At 34.0% G+C, this 24,822-nt stretch overlaps 3 protein-coding genes across 3 annotated transcripts; 1 reads left to right on the top strand and 2 right to left on the bottom strand.

The window, feature by feature from the left end:
* Positions 1-11,774: 11,774 nt before the first annotated feature.
* Positions 11,775-11,941, bottom strand: BDZ99DRAFT_466150 (uncharacterized protein; the record flags this gene model as incomplete). Its single annotated transcript, XM_033720701.1, has 1 exon — positions 11,775-11,941. A coding segment is annotated over one exon (167 nt), but the record flags the coding sequence as incomplete, so codon positions are not given.
* Positions 11,942-19,250: 7,309 nt separating this feature from the next.
* On the top strand, positions 19,251-19,445 carry BDZ99DRAFT_395327 (uncharacterized protein; the record flags this gene model as incomplete). The annotated part of the gene is made up of 1 exon (XM_033715944.1): positions 19,251-19,445. A coding segment is annotated over one exon (195 nt), but the record flags the coding sequence as incomplete, so codon positions are not given.
* Positions 19,446-24,139: 4,694 nt separating this feature from the next.
* BDZ99DRAFT_394879 (uncharacterized protein) lies at positions 24,140-24,289 on the bottom strand (the record flags this gene model as incomplete). Its single annotated transcript, XM_033715926.1, has 1 exon — positions 24,140-24,289. A coding segment is annotated over one exon (150 nt), but the record flags the coding sequence as incomplete, so codon positions are not given.
* Positions 24,290-24,822: the final 533 nt, after the last annotated feature.

Below are 24,822 nucleotides of genomic sequence, written 5' to 3'. Positions count from 1 at the left end.
AGATTATATATATTTATATATAAAACCCTTTTAAACCGCTATTTAAACTGCCTTTTATAGTATAAGTTATATATATTACTTAGGAAAATAGCCTATTATATAGAAAAAATACTATAGAATAGCTTTATAGATTTTCCTAAGCTAGATATTTATTAGTTTCTATTAAATACCTATTTTTATAGTTTTTAAAGGTAGCTATATATATATTACTTAGGAAAATAGCTTAGTATATAGAAAAATTACTACTTTAAACAATTAAACAGCGTTTTAGCCGCTAATTTTAGTGGCTTATAACACTGTTTTCTAAGGCTAACTTACTATAAAACCTTTTTAACTGCGCTAGTATAGGCGTAAATATATATCCCCTTTAGGTTTCCTCTATTAGCTAGTATAGGCGCTAATAGTTAAAGAAATTCTAAAGCCTATTTTATATTCTAAATATAGTAGTACGCCTATAACTTTAGTTTATTTTTAATACCTATATTATATTAACCTAAACTAAGGCTGCTTTACTAGCAGTATACTTAAACTTTTCTACTTTTTATTAGTAATAGATCTGCGCATAAAACCTGCTCCCTTTTATTTTTCCTCTACTCTTTTTTATTTTTCCTCCGCTTCCTTTTATTTTTCCTTTACCTAAAGCCGTAACTTAAAAATATTACACCTATTTTAAATACACACCGCACCGCTTATTAACTAACTTTTAGAACTTTTACTTTTATAGTAAAGTAGTACCTATATTCTAACCTTTAGGTTATAGGCTCTACCTTTATAAGCTTAAAATATATAGCCTTTTTATATAAAAAAGCTATCTAGCCTTCTAATTAGTAGTAGTATAAGTAACTATAAGGCCTTTTTACACGCTATTAAAAAGTAAAAAGTATTTAGATAGTATTTAAAGCTAGAAATACTTAGCTTACTACTATAATAAAAACTTAGTTACTATTTACTAAATTAGCTTTTTCCTTTATTAAGCTCTTTTATTAAGCTTTTAGTTAACCTTTTCCTTTATTAATATCTACTTTTATTAACTTTTACTTTTATTAAAGGGGTTAGTACTAGTACTATAGTAGTATAAAGTAGTATAGTATATATAGAGCACCTAAGTAGAAAAAAAAAGGAAAAGGTATAGTATATATAGTATATATAGTATATATAGGCAGAAGGAGCAAGTATAGTATATATAGGCAGAAGGAGCAAGTATAGTATATATAGGTAGAAAAGATTAATTAAAGCGGCGCCTATAAAAGCGCGTAGTATAGCTATATAGCTAGCTATAAAAAGTAGTAATAGATAGATAATAGAGCTTACTATAGAATAGTTATTACGCTGTTTTTTTAGGTTCTTTTAGTAGTTATTAAGGTTACAGGATATTATATATATAGATATTACGTAATCCCGGGCTAAGGGTTTTTCTAGCGCCTTACGCGCTCTACTATATATATAGCTTATAGCTAGAGCCTTTCTCCTTTCTATATAACCTTATTAATAGCAATATAATTTTTTCTTTAGCTATACTTCTAATACTAGGTTATATTATCTAAGGAAACCTAGAAACCCTAATTTCTTTTTAAATTATATAGCTATACTGCTGTATATATACACCTATACTAGTTGCTAGCTTTAAAATTTAGCTATATAGTTACTAACTACAACTACTAATATACTCTATACTAACTTACCTACTTACTCTATATTAATAAAGCCTAGACCTTATTATATATAGTTAAATATACTGGAGTTTAATAACGCGCTAAGCGGCAGGCAACTCTATAACTCTAATATTCCCTTTAGTGCAGGGGGGTTAGTTATTACTAAGGCGCACCGCACTTTTCTTATATATAAACACAGTATAATAAAAAGGGTAATACTTAAGGTAATATATTTAAAAAAAATAAGGAGCTATAGGTTCTAGTAATTTCTTACTTATTTTTATAAGAAAAAAATCGCACTAATAAAAGGCGCAAGTATATTAGTAAAATACTTAACACCGCTATTACTAGCGCATACTATTATAGTAACCACCTGTAACACCTTACCTACTATAATTTGCCGATTACGTGTCTAGATTATATAGCTTTGTTACCTAATCTCGCATAGAACTCGTAAGCTCGCGCTATGCGCACGTCCCACCGCTATATCTTCTTCGCCGGCGCTTCTAATTTCCTATTCCTTACACAACGTCTTAAACCTCTATATAATACTATATATAGCACTTAATTAATACTTCTATCTAAGCTTTATACCTCTGCTTATAGCATTATTATAATATATACCTACCTAGTAAATTCCTTAATACCTAGAATTCTACTACTATTATAGGCAACTTCTAGAAAATAATTAGGCTAATTAGCTTAGACCTCCTACTTAGTCTATATAATATTAGTGCTCTAGTTAAGTAAATAGAAGGCAGCTACTTTAAAACCCCTAATAAATTCTATAGCTAGATTAATAAAAAACCTATTATAGCTTTCTACCTGCTAAGGTTTTTAGTAGAAAGCACTATAATCTATATAAGTAAGTATAGAATTGCTATTAAGGAATAGAAGGAAGAAAAGAATAAAATAGAAAATAAGTATAATAATATAGATAAATAGATTACTTAGCTAAAAATAAATCTTAATTAAACTAAAATTAACCTTTAAGCTACTAAGTTATATATATATAACCTTTAATAACAATAGTCTAAGCCTACTACTAAGGCGTTTAAAGGCCCTATTTACTTTAATAATAAGGGATAATAGGATAATAATATTAACTATAGACCTAACTACTATAGTTAAAAGAATAATTATAGTATATACTATAAACTAGGCTATACTCTACTAGAAACCACTATATATAGCAATAGTAAGTATAACTAGCGCTTACCCTTTCTATACTAAGATTATTGCTGTAATAATAGCAGTAACTACTATAATAGACGCACTTTTCTATACTTTTAGACTACCTTATCTTTATAACTAGCCTATTACTAGCCGGATCTAGCTCTGTTTAATAGAATAGATAGTAAATACTACTCTATCTAGCGCAGTAAGGTCTTAGTAAAGATCTACTATACTTTTCCTAATAAAATAGATAACTTTAAGCTAAACTATATTAAAAGCGTTCTAGCTAAGAAACCTTTTAAGCGGATCTAGGCTTATTATCGCCAGAATATTATTTATAATAATATTAACGCCCTTTAGTTTTTAGATAAAGGCTTTAGTAAATATAATATTAAGGCTAAAGCCGTTATATAACTTAAAACCCTAAAAATAGGTACTAATATATTTACTACCTTCTATAACTATTTCCTTAATATTATAGGTAAGCTAAACTATAGCGCTGCTAAGCTTATCTACTAGTTCTATATTTAATTTATATTTTACCTATAGTCTAAGCTAGTAAATAGACAGGTTTAGTACTATTTTAATAACTTTATAAAGTATATATATATACTAAATTAGCAGGACTAGGCCTTTTAATAGTCTAAAACTTATAATACTTTTATTTTTTAACTCTAATAGACTGCTATACTATCTATAATAACCTAATATATATATAGCTATAGCTATAGCTAGAGTAGCTATATACTATTACTGCTATTATAAGGAACTATAGCTGTAGGTATAGCTATAACCCTAAACACGCTACGCCCCTATATAGTTATAGCCGCAGCTAGTATAGAACAACGCCTGCGCACTATAAAAGTAGAAAATAAGTTAGTGTTAGGTTCGTGGCTGGAAAAGGGTTGTATTGCTATTAACAAAGTTGCGTGGAGAAGAAAAAGGCTCCGGCCACGGGCCTACTATATAGTTAAGCGCGCGCCAGCAGAACCCCGGGCGCCGGCAGAACTCCAGGCGCCGGAAGAACCCTCGGCCCGGGATCACGTGACGTCCATGCACGTAATGATCCGAGGCCTCGATAACTACTAAGAGAATGCTAAGGAATAATATAATATATGCCCCTTTTTTAAAAACTAAGCTTTTATAAAAATATAAATATAAAAAAAGACTTACTATATAAACTTATATAGTAGACAGCTAATATAGGCGTATTATAATAATATAGTAATATTCTAGTAGTTCTAAGTAGGTAGTATTTAGTTCTTTAGTTTAATAAAGTAAGTAGGTGGTTTAGGTTTCTATAGGTTGCAGTAGTAGAAATTAAAGACTTTATAAAGGCAGCCTTTAATATTTTTAGATAGTTGCCAGTATCTATATAGCCTTATATTACCGATATAGTAGACCTTATACTATATATTATTATTTTAAATTTATAAGTTAACTATTTAGGTAACTATCTATTTCTTAACAGGCTTATTATTATTATCGCGCTGTATTAGCTTAGGCGGTGGTGTAGGTTTAGGCCGGTTCTAGCCCTTAATTAGCTTAGAAGTATTAAGCTAGAGTAGTAATAGGTAGAAAACGTTGTATATCTTAGTGTCGGACGGCAGGTCTAATTAGAAAGCTGCGCCGCGATTAATAACCTTATTAACGCGGAAAGGGCCGATAACTTATTATTAAGCGCCTTTTTAGCGCGGTCTAGCTTAATATTCTTTGCGTTAAGCTAGACTATATTATTAACGCGTATATCTGCCGCAGTATTATAGTAGCGGTTAACTTAGTAAGCTTATTCCTTCTAAGCCTATATAATACAGTTCTATAGGTAGACCTTAATATTTTTAAAGTATTAAGTAAAGTTATTAGCTAGTTCGCGTTTAACCTCCCTATTTTTAGAAATCTTCTTACTATTAGCTAGAGGCAGTTCTAACTCTAAGCGTGGATTATAGCTATAATTAGCGAAGAAAAAGGACAGGCCTATTATAGCTAAAACGTGGGTATTAGCAACTAGTTCCGCAAAGGGTAGTAAGTTATACTAGTTATCTTATATATACTATATATAAGCCTATAGGTACTTCTTTATATTAGTATTAGCAATTTCTATTTAACTATCTATTTCTAGGTAGAAGGCGGTAGATATATTAAGTAATAATTGTAACTAATAATAAAGGTGCTGCTAGAACTTAGAGGTGAATTATATGCCTAAGTTGCTAGTAATAGACGCTGGCAGGCTATAGAGCCGGTATATCTATTAGAAATAGACTTTTATAAGCTTATCCGCTTCTAGTAAAGTAATAGTAAGGAAGTAATATTCCTTTAAAAGTTAATTAATTATAATAAGTATATAATAATACTTATAGCTATAATATTTGCAGATAGGTAGGTCTATAATATAGTCTATAGCAATATCACGCTAGCAATAAAGTAGAACAGGCAGGGGCTATAGGAAACCTTACTTAGCAAAGTTAGATAGCTTAATATTATAGCAGCGTTGGCAGGCGTTAATATATATTATAATTAATTTAGTGAACTATAGCTAGTAGTAGCTAGGTTATATATACTAGAGGCAATTAGCGTATCTTCTATACCCTGCGCTGGTATAATTATAACCTAGCTGTATAATCTTAAGTTAGAGGGCGGCTAATTAAGAAATAAATAATTATCTAGAGTTTTTATAGTATACCTATAGCCTGCTATCTACAACTTCTAGCTTGCTTATAAATAGTTGCACGCGCTTATTCCTTAGGATATCGCGTGGCAGTTTACAGTTACTGTGCTGCTTTAATACTATAATCTAATATATAAAACAAGTTAGTAAAGTATTATTAATACCGCTGCTATTATTAAAAGCAGCCTTATCTATATTATAGGCTTTCTTAATAAGTTTATAGAGGGGCTTATTATAGTTGGCTTCTATAATACCTATAGCGCAGAGGTAGAAGTTTTTAGATACCTTAGTAGTAAGGTTTTTTATTTTAATTATAGTTTGCTATTAGAATAGAAAGTGTTTATTTTTATTATTATTAGACTGCAGAAGATCTTAGCTTCGGCGTGTAAGGCTATCGGGCTTAGCCCTAAAGCAGCCGGGACGGTATATTAGGATATAATTAATTTCCGAGAGGATCTATAGCCAGCGCATCTGTTACTGGTTAAGTTATTGCGTAGTTATAAAGTATAGTAGATTTCGGTAATCTATTAGCACTTAGATAGGGTTCTAGTATCTATTACCCTAATACTATAGCTTCTATTTTTTAAAGGTAAGAATAATAGTAAGCAACTCTTTATTATAGATTTTATAGTTATATTCTGCCGGTATTATTTTATATAAGTAAAAGGTAATAGGGTGCTATATACTGTTGTTATAAAGCTAGGAGAACACCTCCGCAGCTATATAGTCTAATGCGTCCGTTTTAATGCGTAATTTCCGGTTAGGATTAAAGTATTTAAAATAAGGTGCGGTGGTAAATACTATTTTAAGGTTGTTAAAGGCCTTCTAGTAATTTATTATCTATTTAAAATAGATATAACTATCTAGTCCTTTTTTAGATAGATTAGTAAGCAGCTTATATAACCGCAAGAAGCCTTATATAAAGCGTCTATAGAAGTTAGCTAAACCTAGGAAAGTCTAAATGTTTTTAAGGTAAGTAGAAGTAGCCTATTTAGTAACGGCCGTAACTTTTTCTAGATCTATTTTAATGCTATTAGTTATAATAATTAGACCTAAATATTTAATACGCTTAATAAGGAATTTGCACTTATTAATATTAAGGTAAAGGCTAGCCTTATAGAGGCGGTCCAGGACTTTCTATATATAGGCGATGTGTTCCTTTTTAGTTCTATTAGTAAACATAAGTATATTATCTATATATGCCGAATAAAAGTTGTCTAGGTACTTTTGCAGGATGTTATTAATAAATATTTAAAAGGTGCCGGGCCTGTTATATATACTAAATTCTAGGACCTTAGATTAGAATATGCTATACCTTATAATAAAAGCAGTTTTCTATTTATTGCCTAGTTTAATACATACGCAGTTAAAGGCGGAAATAATATCTAGCTTAGTATACTATTTAGCTTTATAGAGGCAATTTAGTGTTTTTTAGATAATAGGAATTAGGTATTAATTCTTTATAGTAATAGCGTTAAGGCCTTAGTAGTTAACGCAGAAGCGGTATATTTTGTCCGGTTTCTTAACTAGAAGAACTAGTGCGTGTATAAAAGAGTTGCTATTTTTAATAAAGCCTTTATCTAGAAGTTTCTAGAGCTTATTATAAATAATATAATTTTTCTCCTCTAAAATAGCTCGGGTCTTATACTTAGGCAGGGGAGCGTCTAGTTATAGAAGAATAGTATAGTTATAGTCTTAATAGAGTGGCAGGTTTCCTACCTTTTATTATAACTATATATTAACCTACAGGTGGAAATATTTATCTAGGTAAGCGCGTAGCTTATTAGGTAAGTATATCTTTTATTCCTTTATAAATTTATTATACTTATTAACGCTAAAGGCGTATAGTTTAAGCGTGCTGTTAGCCTCTAGTATACTAATAATATACCTAATTATAGGTGTATTAAACAGGGAGTTGTTTAGTTTAGGTATAAATTCCGGTCTATAGATCTAAATAAGGTTCTTAGGCTTAGTGCGTTAAATATAGCGTTCTATAGAACTAATAAATATCGCAAATAAGAATATAGATTAAAGCTTATCAGGCCCGGCGGCGTGGGAGGGAGCCCCTTTGCAGAAGATTTTGGCTGGCACGCTATTATAGTAGCAGTATAGATCACGGCATTATAATTAATAGAAATAAAAGCTTTTCTTAATAAAGTTAATTTCTAGATTATAAGTTTTATGCTAATCTATTCCTAGAACTAACGGAATATACCCTAGGTTAGCAACGTAGCAGACTAGCTGCTTAGTATAAAAACCTATAGCAATATTAATAATTGCGGCATAAGTAATAGATTAAGAGGAGTTGGAATTGTTGATATATATAAGGTAATAAGGTGAATTAAAAGGAATTTAATAAATTTTGTATTTGCGCGTAAATAATTAATCTATAAAAGAGGATATTATACTATTATTAGAGAGAGAATATATATAAATAGTTTAATTACTGTCTAAGACTATAGAATAAGAAAGCAGATACTAACTACTTTTTTTTAGCTAGAGCTTTATAATATTGTGCTGGGTACAGGTGATAGCTATAGTAGAAATGCGAAGTTCCGGCTAACTTTCCTTATTCTTAATATACTCTAGTACTTCCTATAGCTAGAAAAAAGTATTAAACTATAGAAGAGGTTCTATAGCCTGCTTTATTCTATACTTTTTAGGTATTCTATAATAGGTACCTCTATATTAGCTTTTACGCAGTTTTCTAGGCTTCCTTTATAGGTCTAGAAGGTTATTAGTAGAAACTAAGTTGCTATATTTAGAGGAAGTAGGTAAAGAATAGAAAGTAGATAATAGGGTAGATAACAGGGTTAATAATAGGGTTAATAACGGGGTGGATTTATAATTAATTATAACGGGTTCTTAGGCGCGACTATATATAAGAACTACTTATTTTCCTAGCCGGAAAACGTAATATCTATAGCGCGGAGAGGAAAACTGCTAGTTATCTAAATAGAGAAGTTCTAAAGAAGGCAGTTATTATTAGTAGCGCGGTAGCCGATGCAATAGCAGTAATTATAAGCGCTAGCTTAATATATCTGCTCCTTATTTTCTATAGAAAGCTTGCCTATACTCCGGATATAAGCCAGCTTATTTTTAGGCTTTATAGTGCGCAGGCGCTGTTCTATACCTAGCGCAGCTATAATAGTATAGGTGCGCAGAGTATTTAGAGTAGTTATAGTACTAGTAGTTATAGTAGTAGTTCCTATTATAGGCGTAGGTAAGTATTCTCTGCAGCTACGGCTATAGCTATAAGTAGACTAAGTAGTTGCTATAGATAAGGTAGCCTAATAAGGTTAGAAAACAAGGGTATTATATTTTTTAGATTGCTGGAAAGCAGTATTCTATATATCTAAAGTATAAATATATTATATAAAGTTATTAAAACAGTAATAGACTACTCTATTTACTAGTTTAGATTATAGGTGCGGTGTAAGATATATTTTAAACTAGTAGATAAGCTCGGAGGGGCTTTAGTTAAGGTTGCTAGTAATGTTAAGGAAATAGTTATAAAAGGCCGTAAATAAATTATTACCTATATAGAAAGTTTTAAGCTATATTAGGGCTTTAGCTTTAATATTATATTTGTTATATCTATTATCTAAGGAGCGGAGGGCTTCTACTTTATTATAGATAATCTATTAGCGGTAATATACCTATACGCGCTTAAATAGTCTACTAAATAGAACGCTCTTAATATAGTTAAGCTTAAAGTTGTCTATCTGCTCCGGAAACGCGTAACGGATTTTAGTAAGAACCTTGCTGCGCTAAATAGGGTAGCTGTTAGTATCCGTTCTATTAAATAGAGCTAGGTTAGGCTAGCAGTAGCTAGGCCGTAAGGAGACTAATAATAAGGGCTAGGTATATAGTAGTATACGGCTACTGTAGTAGCTGCTATTCTTATAGCAATAATTATTATATAGAGAGGGTAAGCGACAGGCCTAGTTATTGCCGCTACTACGCATATTAGCTGTAGGTGGAGCGTACGCGGGCTTAGTATAGTTATCGCAACTATAGTTATTAGGCCTACTAGTAGGCTGTTCTCCGGCCCTACTATCTATCCGCTAATAGTTAATATTATTATTGCGCCGCCTATTTTTATTAAAATAAACGGGTTCTTTAGAAGTCTTAATAGTAGGCTTAGACTATTGTTATTAAAGGTTATACGCATGCAACTTAGCAGCTTAGAGTTTAATATTAGTATAGTTAAAGCGGAGCTTTAAGTCCCTAATCTCCTTATCTATAGTGTTAAATTTATTATAAAAAGTATTTAAGTTCTTTTTCTATTCCTCTATACCGGCTCTATACTTATTAATATAGATAGTAGTGCTTTTAACTAAAGTATATAGCAGCTTAAAGGCTTAGGTAGGCTTACTATTTACCTATACGCGGAATTCTATAGCGTTCTTAAGTAACCTACCTTCTATTTATTTAATAAAATTGTTGATATTATATAAGTTAAGGAGAAGGTTAAAAGTAATAGAGTTTTTATCGGCCTAAAAGTCGGCCGTAATAGTATTAGATTTCTAGGTAGTAAAGGCCTTAGAAATAGCAGTGTTAAGAATCTTACTAATACGCTTGCGCCGCTTATAAAGACAATTCTATTAATTCTTTTTGCGTAAGGATAATTATATAAGGTTTACTAGTAGTGCGTTTTTATCCTTTTTAAAGATATTACCTTAAAAAACTCCTAGTAACTAACCCCCTCTGCACCTATTAAAATATTAGAGTAATAGGGTTACCTACTACTAGAGGGCGTATTAAGCTAATTAGGTATACCTAGTTGCTTATAATAGGGCCTAGGTTTTATATAAGTATAGGAAATAAGTAAGTAAATAAGTAAAAAAAGGAAATATATTAGTAGAAGAGGTTAGTAATTAAGTAATTATATAGCCGAATTTTAAAGCCAGTAGTACTAGTATAGGTATGCGCGTATATAGCAGTGCAGCTATATAAAAAGAAATCGAGGTTTCTATATTTCTAGGTTTTTAAGAATAATATAACCTAGTATTAGGTTTATAGCTAGAAAAGGGTTATATTACTATTAATAAAGTTATATAGAGAAAAGAAAGGCTTTAGCTATAGGCCTGCTATATAGTTAAGCGCGCGCTAGTAGAACCCTAGGCGCCGGCAAAACTCCGGGCGCCGGAAGAACCCTTAGCCCGGGATCACGTGACGTCTATGCATATAATAATCTAAGGCCTTAATAACTACTAAGAAAATACTAAGGAATAATATAATAGTTAGCCTATATTTAAAGTATTAGTAAACTTTTTTTAAAAGATAAAAAATAGACCTAATAAGTAGGTGCCTGTAATTATTACTGCTATATAGGTTACTACGCTACTAATAATAACTATTCCTTAGCTAACTTTTCTACTTAGGTAACTAGCGGCCTTTCTTTCTATAGCACTAATACTATTTTAGCCGGCTAGGAAAATAAGTAGTTTTTAGGCAGAGTTGCGCCTAAGAACTTTTTATAATCGATTATAAAACTACTCTATTATTAACCCTATTATTAACCCTATTATTAACCCTATTATATACTTTTATTTTATTACTAGCTACTTCTAAATATAGTAAACTAATTCTAGGCTAGGCTAAAAAAGCTAGGAAAATATATAAAAGCTAATATAGGGGTATAAAGTATAGAATACTAAAAAAGTATAGAATAAAAAAAACTATAAAACTATAAACACCTTTCTAGCTATAGAAAGTGCTGGAGTATATTAAAAATAAAGAAAGCTAGCCGGAACTTTATATTTCCGCTACTACTATTACTTATACCTAGTATAAAATTATAAAACTATAGCTAAAAAAAAGTAGTTAGTACTTACTTTTTTATTTTATAACTATAGATAGTAATTAAATTATTTATATATATTCTCTTTTTAATAACAGTGTAATATCCTTTTTTTTTTTTAAAACACGATGCAATCGACCCCACAGCATCTTGGAAATACAACCCAAGGAGGGCCCCTAGGGGCTATCCAAGGCCCTGCGAACAATTGTACGCAGCCTCAAAGCCCTACGAGTAGTGCCGGCGGCGTCGCGGTAGGTACACCGCGAATTGCGACCCCTAACGCGCAGCCGCCCCAGCAACAGCATCAACAACAACAACAACAACAACAACGCCAAAACCAACACCAAAACCCGAAGCCCATCAAGAACGTCCACCAGGACGTCCAAGACCTCGTCAACGAAGCACACGGCATACAAGACCTCCTGCGGAATAAGCCAATCCAATCCCTCGAGATGAATGCGATCGTCCAAACCCTCTACGACTTTGCAGGACGCGTCCTGTTCGGCCTCTCGGATACCGCGAACGACCTACGGCAGACACCATGGAAAAAGCTGATAAAGATGATAGAGGACACGAAAAAGGAGGTACACGCGTTGTCAACGCACGGGAAGACGTATGCCGCAGCAGCAGCAGCAGCAGCAGGCACAACACCATCAGCCATGCTAAGCGGCATGGCTGCGCAATACGGGAAGGCAGCAGGAAATGGGCAGTATGCAGGGCAACCTACAAATGTCCATGAAATCACCATCCATATCGAGGATGACAACGAGCGAACCACAACCGCAGCAGATACGAACATAACTATCACCCAGAAGCTTCAAGCAGCCGGACCACCGGACACAACGAAGATTAGCGGCATAAGGAAGCTACAGAGTGGAGACGTCAAGGCATACGTTGCGGATGAGGCCACAAAGGAAGCACTGCTTAAGAAAAGGGAATGGGTGCAGGTGCTGGGCAAGACGGCACGCATACAACTGCCCGCAGTGCTGATAGAGGTGCATGGAGTACCTAAGAACTCGGACCTGGAAAGCCAAACACTTAAAGATAACATTATCAGGGCCAATGCGATAATTAACCCAGGCCTAGTTATTAAGAAGATGACGTGGAAGAACAAGAAGGGCATTAAGGCTGCGCGAGAGGACCCAGGCCGACACGCCAGCTCAATTATTGCCAGCGTGCGCACGGAAGCAATAGCAGACGAAGCTATTATAAAGGGATTTACAATAAGTAGATAATTGCTAACAGCCTTAAGATATAAAGCAGGCTTTATAGCCACACAGTGCTTCAGATGCCAGGGCTACGGGCACGTTGCAAAACACTGCAAGAAGGACATCCAATATGCAGTATGCGCAGGGGAACACGACATAAGACAATGCACGGCAACAGACACTAAGGAGCTGTTCGGTCGCACCGCCCTCAAGTTCAAACTCGAGCTTGTTTTGCCCACGCTAATTACCTGCCGGCGTAGAATAGCGCGTTGCTAGCAGCGGTCAGCCGGACCAGCTGACTCGGAGTTGTAGAACTCGAAATTGGGCTACTGTTCGGTTCTGGTGTTGTGTAGCGCAGGCCTTGGCACCGCGCAGAAACTTCAACCTCATTAAATAGGCCAATTTTTGTATATAATTGTTCGTTCCTGGTGTTGTATAATGTTAAATCGTTAAACCCGCGTCAGTAATAGGACGCCGGCGTCTACAGCAGAGCCTACCGCTATACTACTAGTAGACTCTGCTGTTGCATCTGCGGTTGCGCTTGAAGCTATTACCACTGTTCCACTCGTCAGTTTACCAGCGAAGAGGAAGAGGGTTAAAACAGCTCGTGCACTTGCATCGCTATTCCCTTTGCCCACGCCTCCTCCTCCTCCTGTTGCTACAACTCGCCGTAGCAAGGCGCTTAAGTGGTCGGACGATATAGTGATAGCTATGTACAACGGCCTGCTTGAAGGCGTGAATATAGGCCTCCGTGCGCAGAGCGGTTACTATCCTAGATGCTGGCAAATTGCAATTAAGAGAGTTCAAGCAGTTACGACGCAGCTAATTAAACTCACGCAGATAAAGTTGAAGCAAGCGGACGGGCAGAGGCTCTGGCAGAGCTGGTGGCCTTATTGTAATCACTCCGGCTGGAGCGTTATAGAAGAGGGTATACCTGTTTCCGACCCTAAGGTTATAGAGGCCGACTTTCTGCAGAACAAATCGCATTGTAGATGGCACTATAAGGCGCCTCTCGCGCACGAGCAGATGCATGCTCTCTTTAAAGGGATTGTAGCAACAGGGCAGTATAGTCAAACTGCTTAACAGGCGCGTAAGAGCCTGCGCGGCGATGCGGAGGAGGCCGATATAGAGGAGGCCGCTGTGGAGGAGAAGGAGAAGGAGAAGGCATCGGCCGAAGAGGTAGATAACGAGGAGGACAGTGGTAATGCAGAGCTGCCGCGAACTGCTACTGCTGCACCGTTAGTTTTTAGTTTAGTAGCACAAAGAGGGTCTACTTTATTATCTCGCCCTTCTCCTGTTTCTCCTGTGTCCTCTTAGTTATCTACTCCGGTTACTGCTACTGCAACAACACCACGCCCGTTAGCTACGCCTAGGCCGCCGGTTACACCTACGCCTAGGCCGTTATCAATTGCCCTGCGAAAACGGGCAGCAGAAGCGTCAGCTTATAGTGCAGAAGAGGCTGTAAGGGGGAAGCATTTAAAGAAGCTTACTATCGCAGAATTAATGGCGGAGATTTCCAAGGAGATTATAGCCTCGAGGCATCTAATAAGGCAGGCAGTTGCTCCACCACCTGTAGCAGCAGTAGAGGATCTCTAGAAAAGAGCAGTGGCAGCATTTTTAGAGTATAAAGATATTCTTTTTATTAATAAGCAATTAGCAGTATAAAAGGTATTTAAAGATAATAAGCGGGTAAAAAGCTTTTTTTTAACCTCTAGAGAGCTCTATAATATATAGGTTAGTAAAATTATAGCCTATATAGTGCAGTTAAATATTTAGAGTAGTATTAAGGCTATAGATAATATTAAAGAAAAGCCTATAAAGTAGAAGAAACTAGATTAGCTAGAAAAGAATAAGGAAATTAGGTTAGCTATAAAAGGATAAGGGAATTAGCTTAGCTATAGAAGAATAAAAGAATCGGCTTAGCTATATAAAGCTGTATAAAATAGATAAATTGTATAATATTCTCTATTTTATAGTCTATACTAGACTACTAAAACTACCTAGACTAGCTATACTATACTAAACTGCCTAAACTATAAAATAGAGATATCCTATAATCTATCTATTTTATACAGCCTCGCGTAGCTAAGCCGATTTCCTTATCCTTCTATAGCTAAACTAATTTTTTTATCCTTCTATAGCCGCTATTATATAATCCTTATCTATAATAAACTACTACTATATTCTAATAATTCTAGTAATATAGAAGAAGCTTCTAGTACTGCTAAGGCCGCTGCCTAGTAATTCACGCGTTTTAACGCGTTAAAAGTTGGCTAATTTCCACTAAATAGTATAGAATTACGTTATATATTATAAATTTAGGTCTAAAATAGGGGCGTTTTTTGCTGTATAGCGCTAAATTCGCTACTGCCTAGGCTGCTGCCTAGCTAGTATATTAGTTTTATATTTCTAGATAAAAAAAACGGCTAGGCTATATAAAACTATATAAAATAGATAGATTATAGAATATCTCTATTTTATATACAACCTTAATTCTTTAGTAATAACTTACCTACTACCTTTTCTCTATCTAACTAGTAGTTCCGTATATACTAATTCTATATAATTCTTGTAAACTAATCTCTCCTATTATTTATACTAAACTTGCTCTCTGCTTTAGCTTTAAGGGCGTTCTAAGAATCCGGATATACTAGTTCTTCCGCAGGTATATTTAAATTACTTAGGCGGTTTAAATTAATAAAGTTGTAAACAGCTATATAGCAGTAGACTACTTAAACCTATATATTTAGCAGGAAGTTCGCCCTTAGCGCGTTAAAGTACTAGAATCTTAATTTAAAGATGCCGAATATCCTTTTAATAGTATTGCGCAGAAAGGCGTATTATAAGTTAAACAACTCCTTCTTATTTACTAGCTTTAACCTTACTCTTTTATTCTTTTTTAGGTAATAGCAGACTCTATAGAATAGCGCCAGTATAATAATAGTATTGCTATACCTAGCGTTTACTACGTAGTAACGGCCGCAAGGCACCTTAAATAAATAGTTAGCGTTCCTTACTATAGTAAATACTTGCTAATTATAAGCAGTACTTTTCTATCCCGCTAAGGCGTATACAAAATTGCACTTGAAATTAACAGCCGCGAATATATTCTGCGTTAGTTGTTGCGCCTTACCCCTCTACGCTGCCTAATAATTCTTACTACTATAAATAGACACGGGCAGATATATACTATTAATCGCGCTAAGGCAGTTATAGAAAGCTAGGTTTTATTTTAGGTTATCTAGGATAGTATTAGGCGTTTTATTTCGGGGTAGAACTATAAGCTTAGTATAGAGCTTAAGCAGGGCCGGAATAACCTTATAAACTACACTTCCTAATATATTAGATCTTGCTAATAAACTAGCAGGGCAGCTCGACAGCTTATAAATATATGGTCGACGAGCTATACTACGTATACTTACCAACCTAGTAATAGGAATTATTCGCCGCAAATACTAATAAAAAGATAAGCAACTTCTTTTTTATAGAGAGTAGCGTTATATCCTTTATAAGCCCTATTTCTTATAGGAATTCGGATAGCTTAATAAATATATTAGGTCTTATCCTTACTATATTTTGTATCCTAATTTTATAGCTATATATAAGCGAGGCCGTCTATATTACGCCTTAAAATATATCTATATTCTATACCCTAACGCCTATAGGTTCTTTATACGCCGCTGTTAGGAGTAGGAGAAGGGCAATATTATAAAGCAGCAAGAGGTGGACTAGCAGTGCGGGTGGCGGCGGTGCTATTATTATAAATCTATAGATATTAGTGTTAAGAAATAAGGCTTTACAGGTGTATATAATAAACTTAAACTTGCTTAAGTTCTAAACTTAAACTTAAACTGCAACTTAAAGCTGCAGTTCTAAACTTAAGCTTAACTTAAGCCTTAGCGGCTATATAGGGTTTACTGCGCACGCTTATAGAGTTTTTTAAAGCCGTTAATACCGTTTTTACTAGCGGGCGAAAACTTTTATAAAACTAGAGGAAATCGCCGAATACTACTACAAGTTCGAGTTTAAACTGCAGAAATTTAGAACTTAAGGCTAAAATCGCGTTCCTTGGCGCTCGAGTTCTAAACTTAAGGGTGCGACCGAACAGCTCCTAAAAAGTGCGCTAACTGCAAGAAAAACCACTTAGTATATAGTGCTAAATATAGTATAAAAAAAGGGGCCTAGCTATAGGCTATATTAAAGAGGTAGGCAACGCTATACTAATATAATACTAATAAAGGGCCGAGCTTATATACGCCCTAGGCCCCGCTAAAGGTATATATAACCTTAACTTAGTCTAGGAAGAAAAAAGCTGCTAATAATAACGTATATAAAGGCAGTATAGAACTAGGGCCAGCACTAATAGTACTAAAAAAAGTAGGATAACCGAAGATATTTAAGCATCCTAATAAAAACCTAAGCTAGCCAAAGATTAACAGAATAATATAGACTGCTTATTTAACGCAGTAATCTTCCTATCTAACGCCTTCTTAGATACTGTATACTTCTCGCTTTATATTACTATTTTTACAGCCTCTAACCTAGTTAACTTAATTAATAACGTATAGAGATATAAATAGACTTTTATAACTTAAAACTATTACCTAAATACCGTTTTTATAGGAAAATAATATAAGCTAGCAACTATACGCTAAAATAGGTGCAGTAAACGCCGTAGATACTATAGATATAGTTTAATATTAGAACAACCTAGTATACTTACTATTATATAGTATAATATTAATAAAAGCCGCGAGACCTAAAGGGAGTTCCTAGAAAAAGCGGAGAAAGCCTAGCCTTAACTGCTAGTGCTAGCAATATAAAAGCTATAGAAGAATATATAGCAATAAAAGTATATAATACTCTATATAAAGTTCTATTACCTTTTATATAAAGGAAGCCTATATATAAAAACGTATATATATATTAATAAAAACCTTAATATTAACTAGTAGTTAGTAGAGCACTACTTACCGGACCTTATTACCTTCTCTTTCTATACTAGTAGAGAGGACATCTAAATTTATAATATCTACAACCCGAAACTAAATAGAATTATAGCTGCACTACCCCTACTGCTAAATAATAACAACGCGGAGCATGTTTTTATAGGTAATATAAACCTATATTACCTATTATAGGGAGGAATATAAGTAATAAATACGGAGGAGCAAGCGGAGGAGCTTATCCGTATTATAATAGAAGCAGGAATAGACCTAGCTATAAAGAAAGGTATAGAAATATAGGTAAGAGGAATATTATAGTCTATAATTAACCTTATATTTATAATAGAATAGCTAATAAAATAAACTACTTCCTATATAGTGTAAAAGGAATAGAACTGCAATTTAGATTACCGCCCTATATATATAGAGTTTAATATTACCCTACTAAGCGCAGTAGAATAGCTATAATATTAGCTGTAGAAGAATACTAACTAGAAAAAGGCGCAAGAGCACCTCTAAACCTAGCTAGATAAGCTAGATAACTAGAATAACCTTTAAAATATAGAGGAAAACCTTAATAAATTTGCACGCCTTCTCTATAAATATATACAGGCTATAATTGCTGCTATAGTGCCTATTATAAGGCTATTAAAACAGGCATCGCCGGTATTATTAGAAAAAAGCTTAAAGGAAGTATATAAAACTAGGAGGGCGTATAGAATATAGCGCTTATCGCGATCTATAGAGGACTAGATATTATACTATATCTAGTATAACTATAAGAAAAAAACTATATAAAAGAAGAGTACTAAGGCGTGGCGCTATATAGTAGAGAAAGTAATAAAAAACCTAAAAAGTATATAAAAGCTAGCTAATTAGGGCTGTATAGCTAGTAAGAAATTAAAACCTCCGCCTTAATTTCCCCCTTTTTTAAAACCTAAGAACCCTACTCTATATATAGATAATAAAATAAAAGCACGTATACTAGTAGAGTAGTTCTTTCCGCCTCCGGCTAATATAGATTTATCTAACCTAGAAAGGTTCTAATACCCGGAACTATATAATACTATACTAGATATTATAATTAAGAATATTCTTTTAGTGCTAATAGGAACTGCTCTAGATAAAGCTTTAGGTATTATAGGAATTACTAACAGGTTTCTTAAGAAGTGCAAAATATAGCTAGCGTCTACGCTAGCTTAGTTTTTTATAAGGTGCCTATATAAAGGACACTATTTTTAGCCGTTTAAAAATTCTATTATAGTAGTGCTATATAAGCCCTAGAAAGCATTCTATATAATAGTAAAGGCCTATAGGCTAATTGCCCTGCTAGAAATAATAGGTAAGCTATTTAAATAAATTATAGCTATGCGGCTATTAAAAATTGCGGAAAAAAAGAATATACTTCTACCTAGTTAGATAAGGGCATAACTAGAATATTTAATATAAATAGCACTTAAGCTTTTTACTAAATAAATCTACGCTATATAGAAAGGAAACCTATAGCTTATAGTATTACTTTTTAGCCTAGATATATTAGAGGTATTTAACTATATATTATATAAATATATAATATATAACCTATAGATTTAATAAGTACTAGAGTAGATAGTTAGGTTTATAAGGTTCTTTCTACAGAACCGCACTATAAGGCTTACTATTAAAAACTTTATAGCAGAACCTATTACAGTTACTATAGGAATACTGCAGGGCTTCTTCCTATTACTAATACTCTTCTTCTTTTTTACTAGTATACTTCTACTAATACTATAGCGCGGTAATATAACAGCCTACAGGTTTATTAATAATATAAATATTCTTATATATAGCAAAAGTATAGAAAAGAACTATAGAGCTATTAAACAGGCGCACAACCGGTATATAGAGTGGGTAAGAAAGTATAGAGCAGTCTTTACGCTAGATAAATACCACCTAATATACTTTATAAAAGCCTGCAAGTTTATTAATATAAAAGCTATAGTTAATATATAAGGCTTTACTAAAGGCCCTATAATAGACCTAAAAATACTAAAGGTCTAGGTAGATTCTAAACTTAAATAGGGCCTGTATATTAATACTATAAAAAATAAAGCTATAGCCTAAATAGGGGCCCTTATAAGGCTTACGGTGTTAACCTAGGGCGTAAGCTTCTAGAAGGCATATATAATATACTCGGCGGTTATTAGGCCTGCTATTATATATAGATATACTTTCTAGTATACTATACCGGGTATAAAAGAGCAGATTAGTAAAATAAAGATTAAGCAGCTTAAAATAGTATAGAACTAGTGCCTTTATACTATTTTAGGGGTATATAAGACAATAAATATTAGGGTAATAGAGTATAAAATATTATGCCCTCTACTCCGGCTAAAGCTGGAGAAACTTACAGTAGCCTACGCGGACCGCATATATAAGGGGCCAGCCCGCGAGTATATTAAAACCTAATACAGCCGTATAAAAAAAACAGTCTATACTAAATATAGGCTAAAAGGAACACTACGGTACGGCCTAAGCAGGCGCAATAAACTTTGTAAGCTTGCGGCAAAGGTATTACAGCTAGCTATATAATATAAAGGCGAATCGGAAGAATCCTATAGGCGCACGAGGCGTGGTATAATCTAGGATAAATATAAAGAGAAGTAGAAGAAGAAATAGGAAGCCTACTATAAAAAACTACGCTAAAAACCTCTAATACTAGCACTTAATACTAAATAGAGCAAATAATAAAAGGTACTATATAAAGGACTTATAAAAGTAGAGAGCATAATTATTACAAACCTATAGATAGAGTATATAGGGCTTAACAGTTACCTCCACCGTATAAAAGTACCCGGCCACCTAACGCCGGCATGCCCTTACGGGCATAGCCTTTAATCCCTAAAATATATTATAATAAGTTGCGGAAAACACGTTAAGGGCAGGGGCAAGCTATTCTAGAAGGCTAAAATAAGGACGTATAAACAGCTCTATAGAAGCTAGAAAGAAAGAAAGGCTGTGGCCTAATAGCTCCTCTAAAGAACGGACCTTCTGCTATACCTCTCGGCGGCTAGAAAAATAGTAGAGGCGGAGACGTAGGTACTTTATCTTCTATAACTTTATATAACTATATATACTACGTATACTACGTATACTACGTATACTGCGTATACTATATATACTATATATACTATATATACTGCGTATACTATATATACTACGTATACTACGCATACTATATATACTACGTATACTACGTATACTACGTATACTATATATACTACGCATACTACGCATACTACGCATACTATATATACTATGCATATAACGCACACTACGTATACTACGTATACTACGTATACTACGTATACTACGTATACTACGCATACTATACATACTATATATACAACGCACACTACACATACTACGCACACTACGCATACTACGCACACTACGCACGCACAGCGCCACCGCCGCCTATATCACGCACCTACCTAACAGCTGTATCCGCCCGTCTACCGCAGCCCCTATATATATCGCAGCCTATACAGCACTACCCCTATATATATTATTCAATTTAAGGACCAACGCCTTAACGAAGGGCACGCGTGCGAAACGACAGCACGCGTGCCCTCACGCTAATCCTAAACCAGCTCACTACTCCGGAATCAACTCGACCCGCGCCTAGGAGGACGACTGCAAAACCCGGACAGATTTAGGAAAACGCATCACGATAGCTTATTCCGTGGTGGACTTAATAGATCTACCACGTGTCCCCAATAGCTATACAACAACGAGAAGAGCGCTCAGCGCTATACGCCGCAGAGGACGGGGTTTTCATCCGAACGCTGCATGGCAGCAAACGGTTTCTCCTTGTAAACTAGCCTAGATAGAACAGCTGTATAAACCCTAACAGGAGCTACACCAGCGTAATAGAATTTAATAATAATAATAAATAATATCCTTTTTTATTAATTAATTATTCACGCGCAAATATAAAATTTATATATTCCCCCTTTAATTAACCCGATATTTTACCTATATTAATAATTCCAATTCTATCTAGACTATTATATATACTGCGGTTATTAATATAGCTATAGGCTTATATATAGAGCAACTAGTCTGCTATATTACTAACCTAGGCTATATTCCTATAGTTCTAGAAACTAACTAGTATAAAACCTATAATCTAGAAATTAATTTTATTAAGAAAAGCTTTTATTTCTATTAATTATAATACTAAGATCTTTACTACTATTATAATAGCGTACTAGCTAAGATCTTTTATAAGGGAGCCCCCTTTTATATTACTAGACCTACTAAACTTTAATCTATATTTTTATACACAACGTTTATTAGTTCTATAGAACGCTATATTTAATAAGCTAAACCTAAAAACCTTTTCTAGATTTATAGACCAGAATCTATTCCAGCGCTAGATAACTTCTTATTTAACACACCGGCTATTAGATATATTATTAGTATACTAGAACAGGATAGCACGCTTAAACTTTACGCCCTTTTAGTTAATAAGTATAATAAGTTTATAAAGGAATAAAAGATATACTTACCTAATAAGCTCTATTAACGGCTAGATAAATACTTTCACCCCTAGGTTAATATATAGTTGCGCTAGAAGGCCGGCAATTTCCCTTTATACTAAAACTATAACCACGCTATTTTTTTTATAACTAAATATAATACTGCCTAAGTATAAAACCTGTGCAGTATTAGAAGAAAAAAATTATATTATATATAAGAAGCTATAAAAGCTGCTTAGTAAAGGCTTTATTAAGAACAGCAACTCCTCTATATATATACTAGTACTATTAGTTAAAAAACCGGATAGAATATACCGCTTCTATATTAACTACTAAGGGCTTAACGCTATTACTATTAAAAACTAATACCTAATACTAATTATATAAAAAACGCTTAACCGCCTATATAAAGCTAAGTAGTATATTTATTATTATTAAATTCTATTACGCTGGTGTAGCTCCTGTTAGGGTTTATACAGCTATTCTATCTAGGCTAGTTTATAAGAAGAAACTATTTGCTGCTATACAGTGTTCGGATAAAAACCCTATCCTCTGCGGTGTATAGCGCTAAGCGCTCTTCTTATTATTATATAGCTATTAGGGATATATAGTAGATCTATTAAGTCCACTATAGAATAAGCTATTATAATATATTTTCCTAAATCTGTCCGGGTTTTGCAGTCGTTCTCCTAGGCGCAGGTCGAGTTAATTCCGGAGTAGTAAGCTGGTTTAGGATTAGCGTAAGGGCACGCGTGCTATTGTTTCGCACGCGTGCCCTTTATTAAGGCGTTGGTCCTTAAATTAAATAATATATAAGGGGGTAGTACTATATAGGCTGCGATATATATAAAGGCTGCGGTATATAGGTAGATATAGCTATTAGGTAGGTGCGTGATATAGGCGGCGGTGGCGCTGTATATGCGTAGTGTGCGTAGTATACGTAGTATATATAGTATGCGTAGTATACGTAGTATATATAGTATGCGTAGTATATATAGTATATATAGTATACGCAGTATACGTAGTATATATAGTATACGTAGTATATATAGTATACGTAGTATATATAGTATGCGCAGTATATATAGTATATATAGTTATATAAAGTTATAGGAGGTAAAGTGCCTATATTTCCGCCTCTGCTATTTCTCTAGCTACTAAAAGGTATAGCAGGAGATCTATCTTTTAGAGAAGCTATTAGGCTATAGCCTTTTTTTTTTTCTAGCTTCTATAGAGCTGTTTATACGTCCTTATCTTAGCCTTCTAGAATAGCTCGCCCCTGCCCTTAATATATCTTCCGCAACTTATTATAATATATCTTAGGAATTAGAGGCTATACCCGCAAGGGCATGCCGGCGTCGGGTGGCCGGGCACTCTTATATAGTAGAGGTAACTGTTAAGCCCTATATACTCTATCCGTAGGTTTATAATAATTATGCTCTCTACTTTTATAAGTCCTTTATATAGTGCCTTTTATTATTTGCTCTATTTAGTGTTAAGTGCTAGTATTAGAGGTTTTTAGCGTAGTTCTTTATAGTAGGCTTTCTATTCCTTCTTCTACTTCTCTTTATATTTATCCTAAATTATACCACACCTCGTGCGCCTATAGGATTCTTCCGATTCGCCTTTATATTGTGCGGCTAGCCGTAATACTTTTACCGCGAGCTTACAGAGTTCGTTGCGCCTGCTTAGGCCGTACTATAGTATTCCTTTCGGCCTGTATTTAGTATAAACTGTTTTTTTTATACAGCTGTATTAGGTTTTAATATGCTTACGGGCTAGCCCCTTATATATGCGGTCTGCGTAGGCTACTATAAGTTCCTCCAGCTTTAGCCGGAGTAGAGGGCATAATATTTTATACTCTATTACCCTAATATTTATTGTCTTATATACCCCTAAGATAGTATAAAGGTACTAGTTCTGTGCTATTTTAAGCTACTTAATTTTTATCTTGCTAATCTGCTTTTTTATACCCGGTATAGTATACCAGGAGGTATATCTATATATAATAGCAGGCCTAATAACCGCCGAGTATATTATACGTGCCTTCCGGAAGCTTACGCTTTAGGTTAACGCCGTAAGCCTTATAAAGGCCCCTATCTAGGCCGTGGCTTTATTCTTTATAGTATTAATATGCGGGCCCTATTTAAGTTTAGAATCTACCTAAACTTCTAGTATTCTTAGGTCTATTATAGGGCCTTCGGTAAAGCCCTGTATATTAACTATAGCTTTTATATTAATAAACTTGCGGGCTCTTATAAAGTATATTAGGTGGTATTTATCTAGCGCAAAGACTGCTCTATACTTTCTTGCCTACTCTATACACCGGTTATACGCCTATTTAATAGCCCTGCAGTTTTCTTCTATACTTTTACTATATATAAGGATATTTATATTATTAACAAACCTATAGGCTGTTATATTACCGCGCTATAGTATTAGTAGGAGCGTGCTGGCGAAGAAGAGGAAAAGTATTAGTAATAGGGAGAAGCTCTGCGGTATTCCTATAGTAACTGCAATAGGTTCCGCTATAAAGTTTCCGATAGTAAGCCTTATAGTGCAGTCCTATAGAAAGGACCTTATAAACCTAACTATCTACTCCGGCACTTATTAAATCTATAGGTTATATATTATATATTTATATAATATATAGTTAAACGCCCCTAATATATCTAGGCTAAAAAGTAATACTATAAGCTGTAGGTTGCCTCTTTATATAGCATAGATTTATTTAGTAAGGAGCTTAAGTGCTGTCTATATTAAATATTCTAGTTATGCCCCTATTTAACTAGGTGGAAGCATATCCTTTTCTTCCGTAATCTTCGATAGCCGCATAGCTATAATTC

The sequence above is a fragment of the Mytilinidion resinicola genome (assembly GCF_010093595.1).
Source record: "Mytilinidion resinicola strain CBS 304.34 unplaced genomic scaffold BDZ99scaffold_17, whole genome shotgun sequence".
Taxonomy (NCBI): domain Eukaryota; kingdom Fungi; phylum Ascomycota; class Dothideomycetes; order Mytilinidiales; family Mytilinidiaceae; genus Mytilinidion; species Mytilinidion resinicola.
The sequence above is the reverse complement of the archived record's forward strand: the minus strand, read 5'-3'. Positions and strand labels throughout refer to the sequence as shown.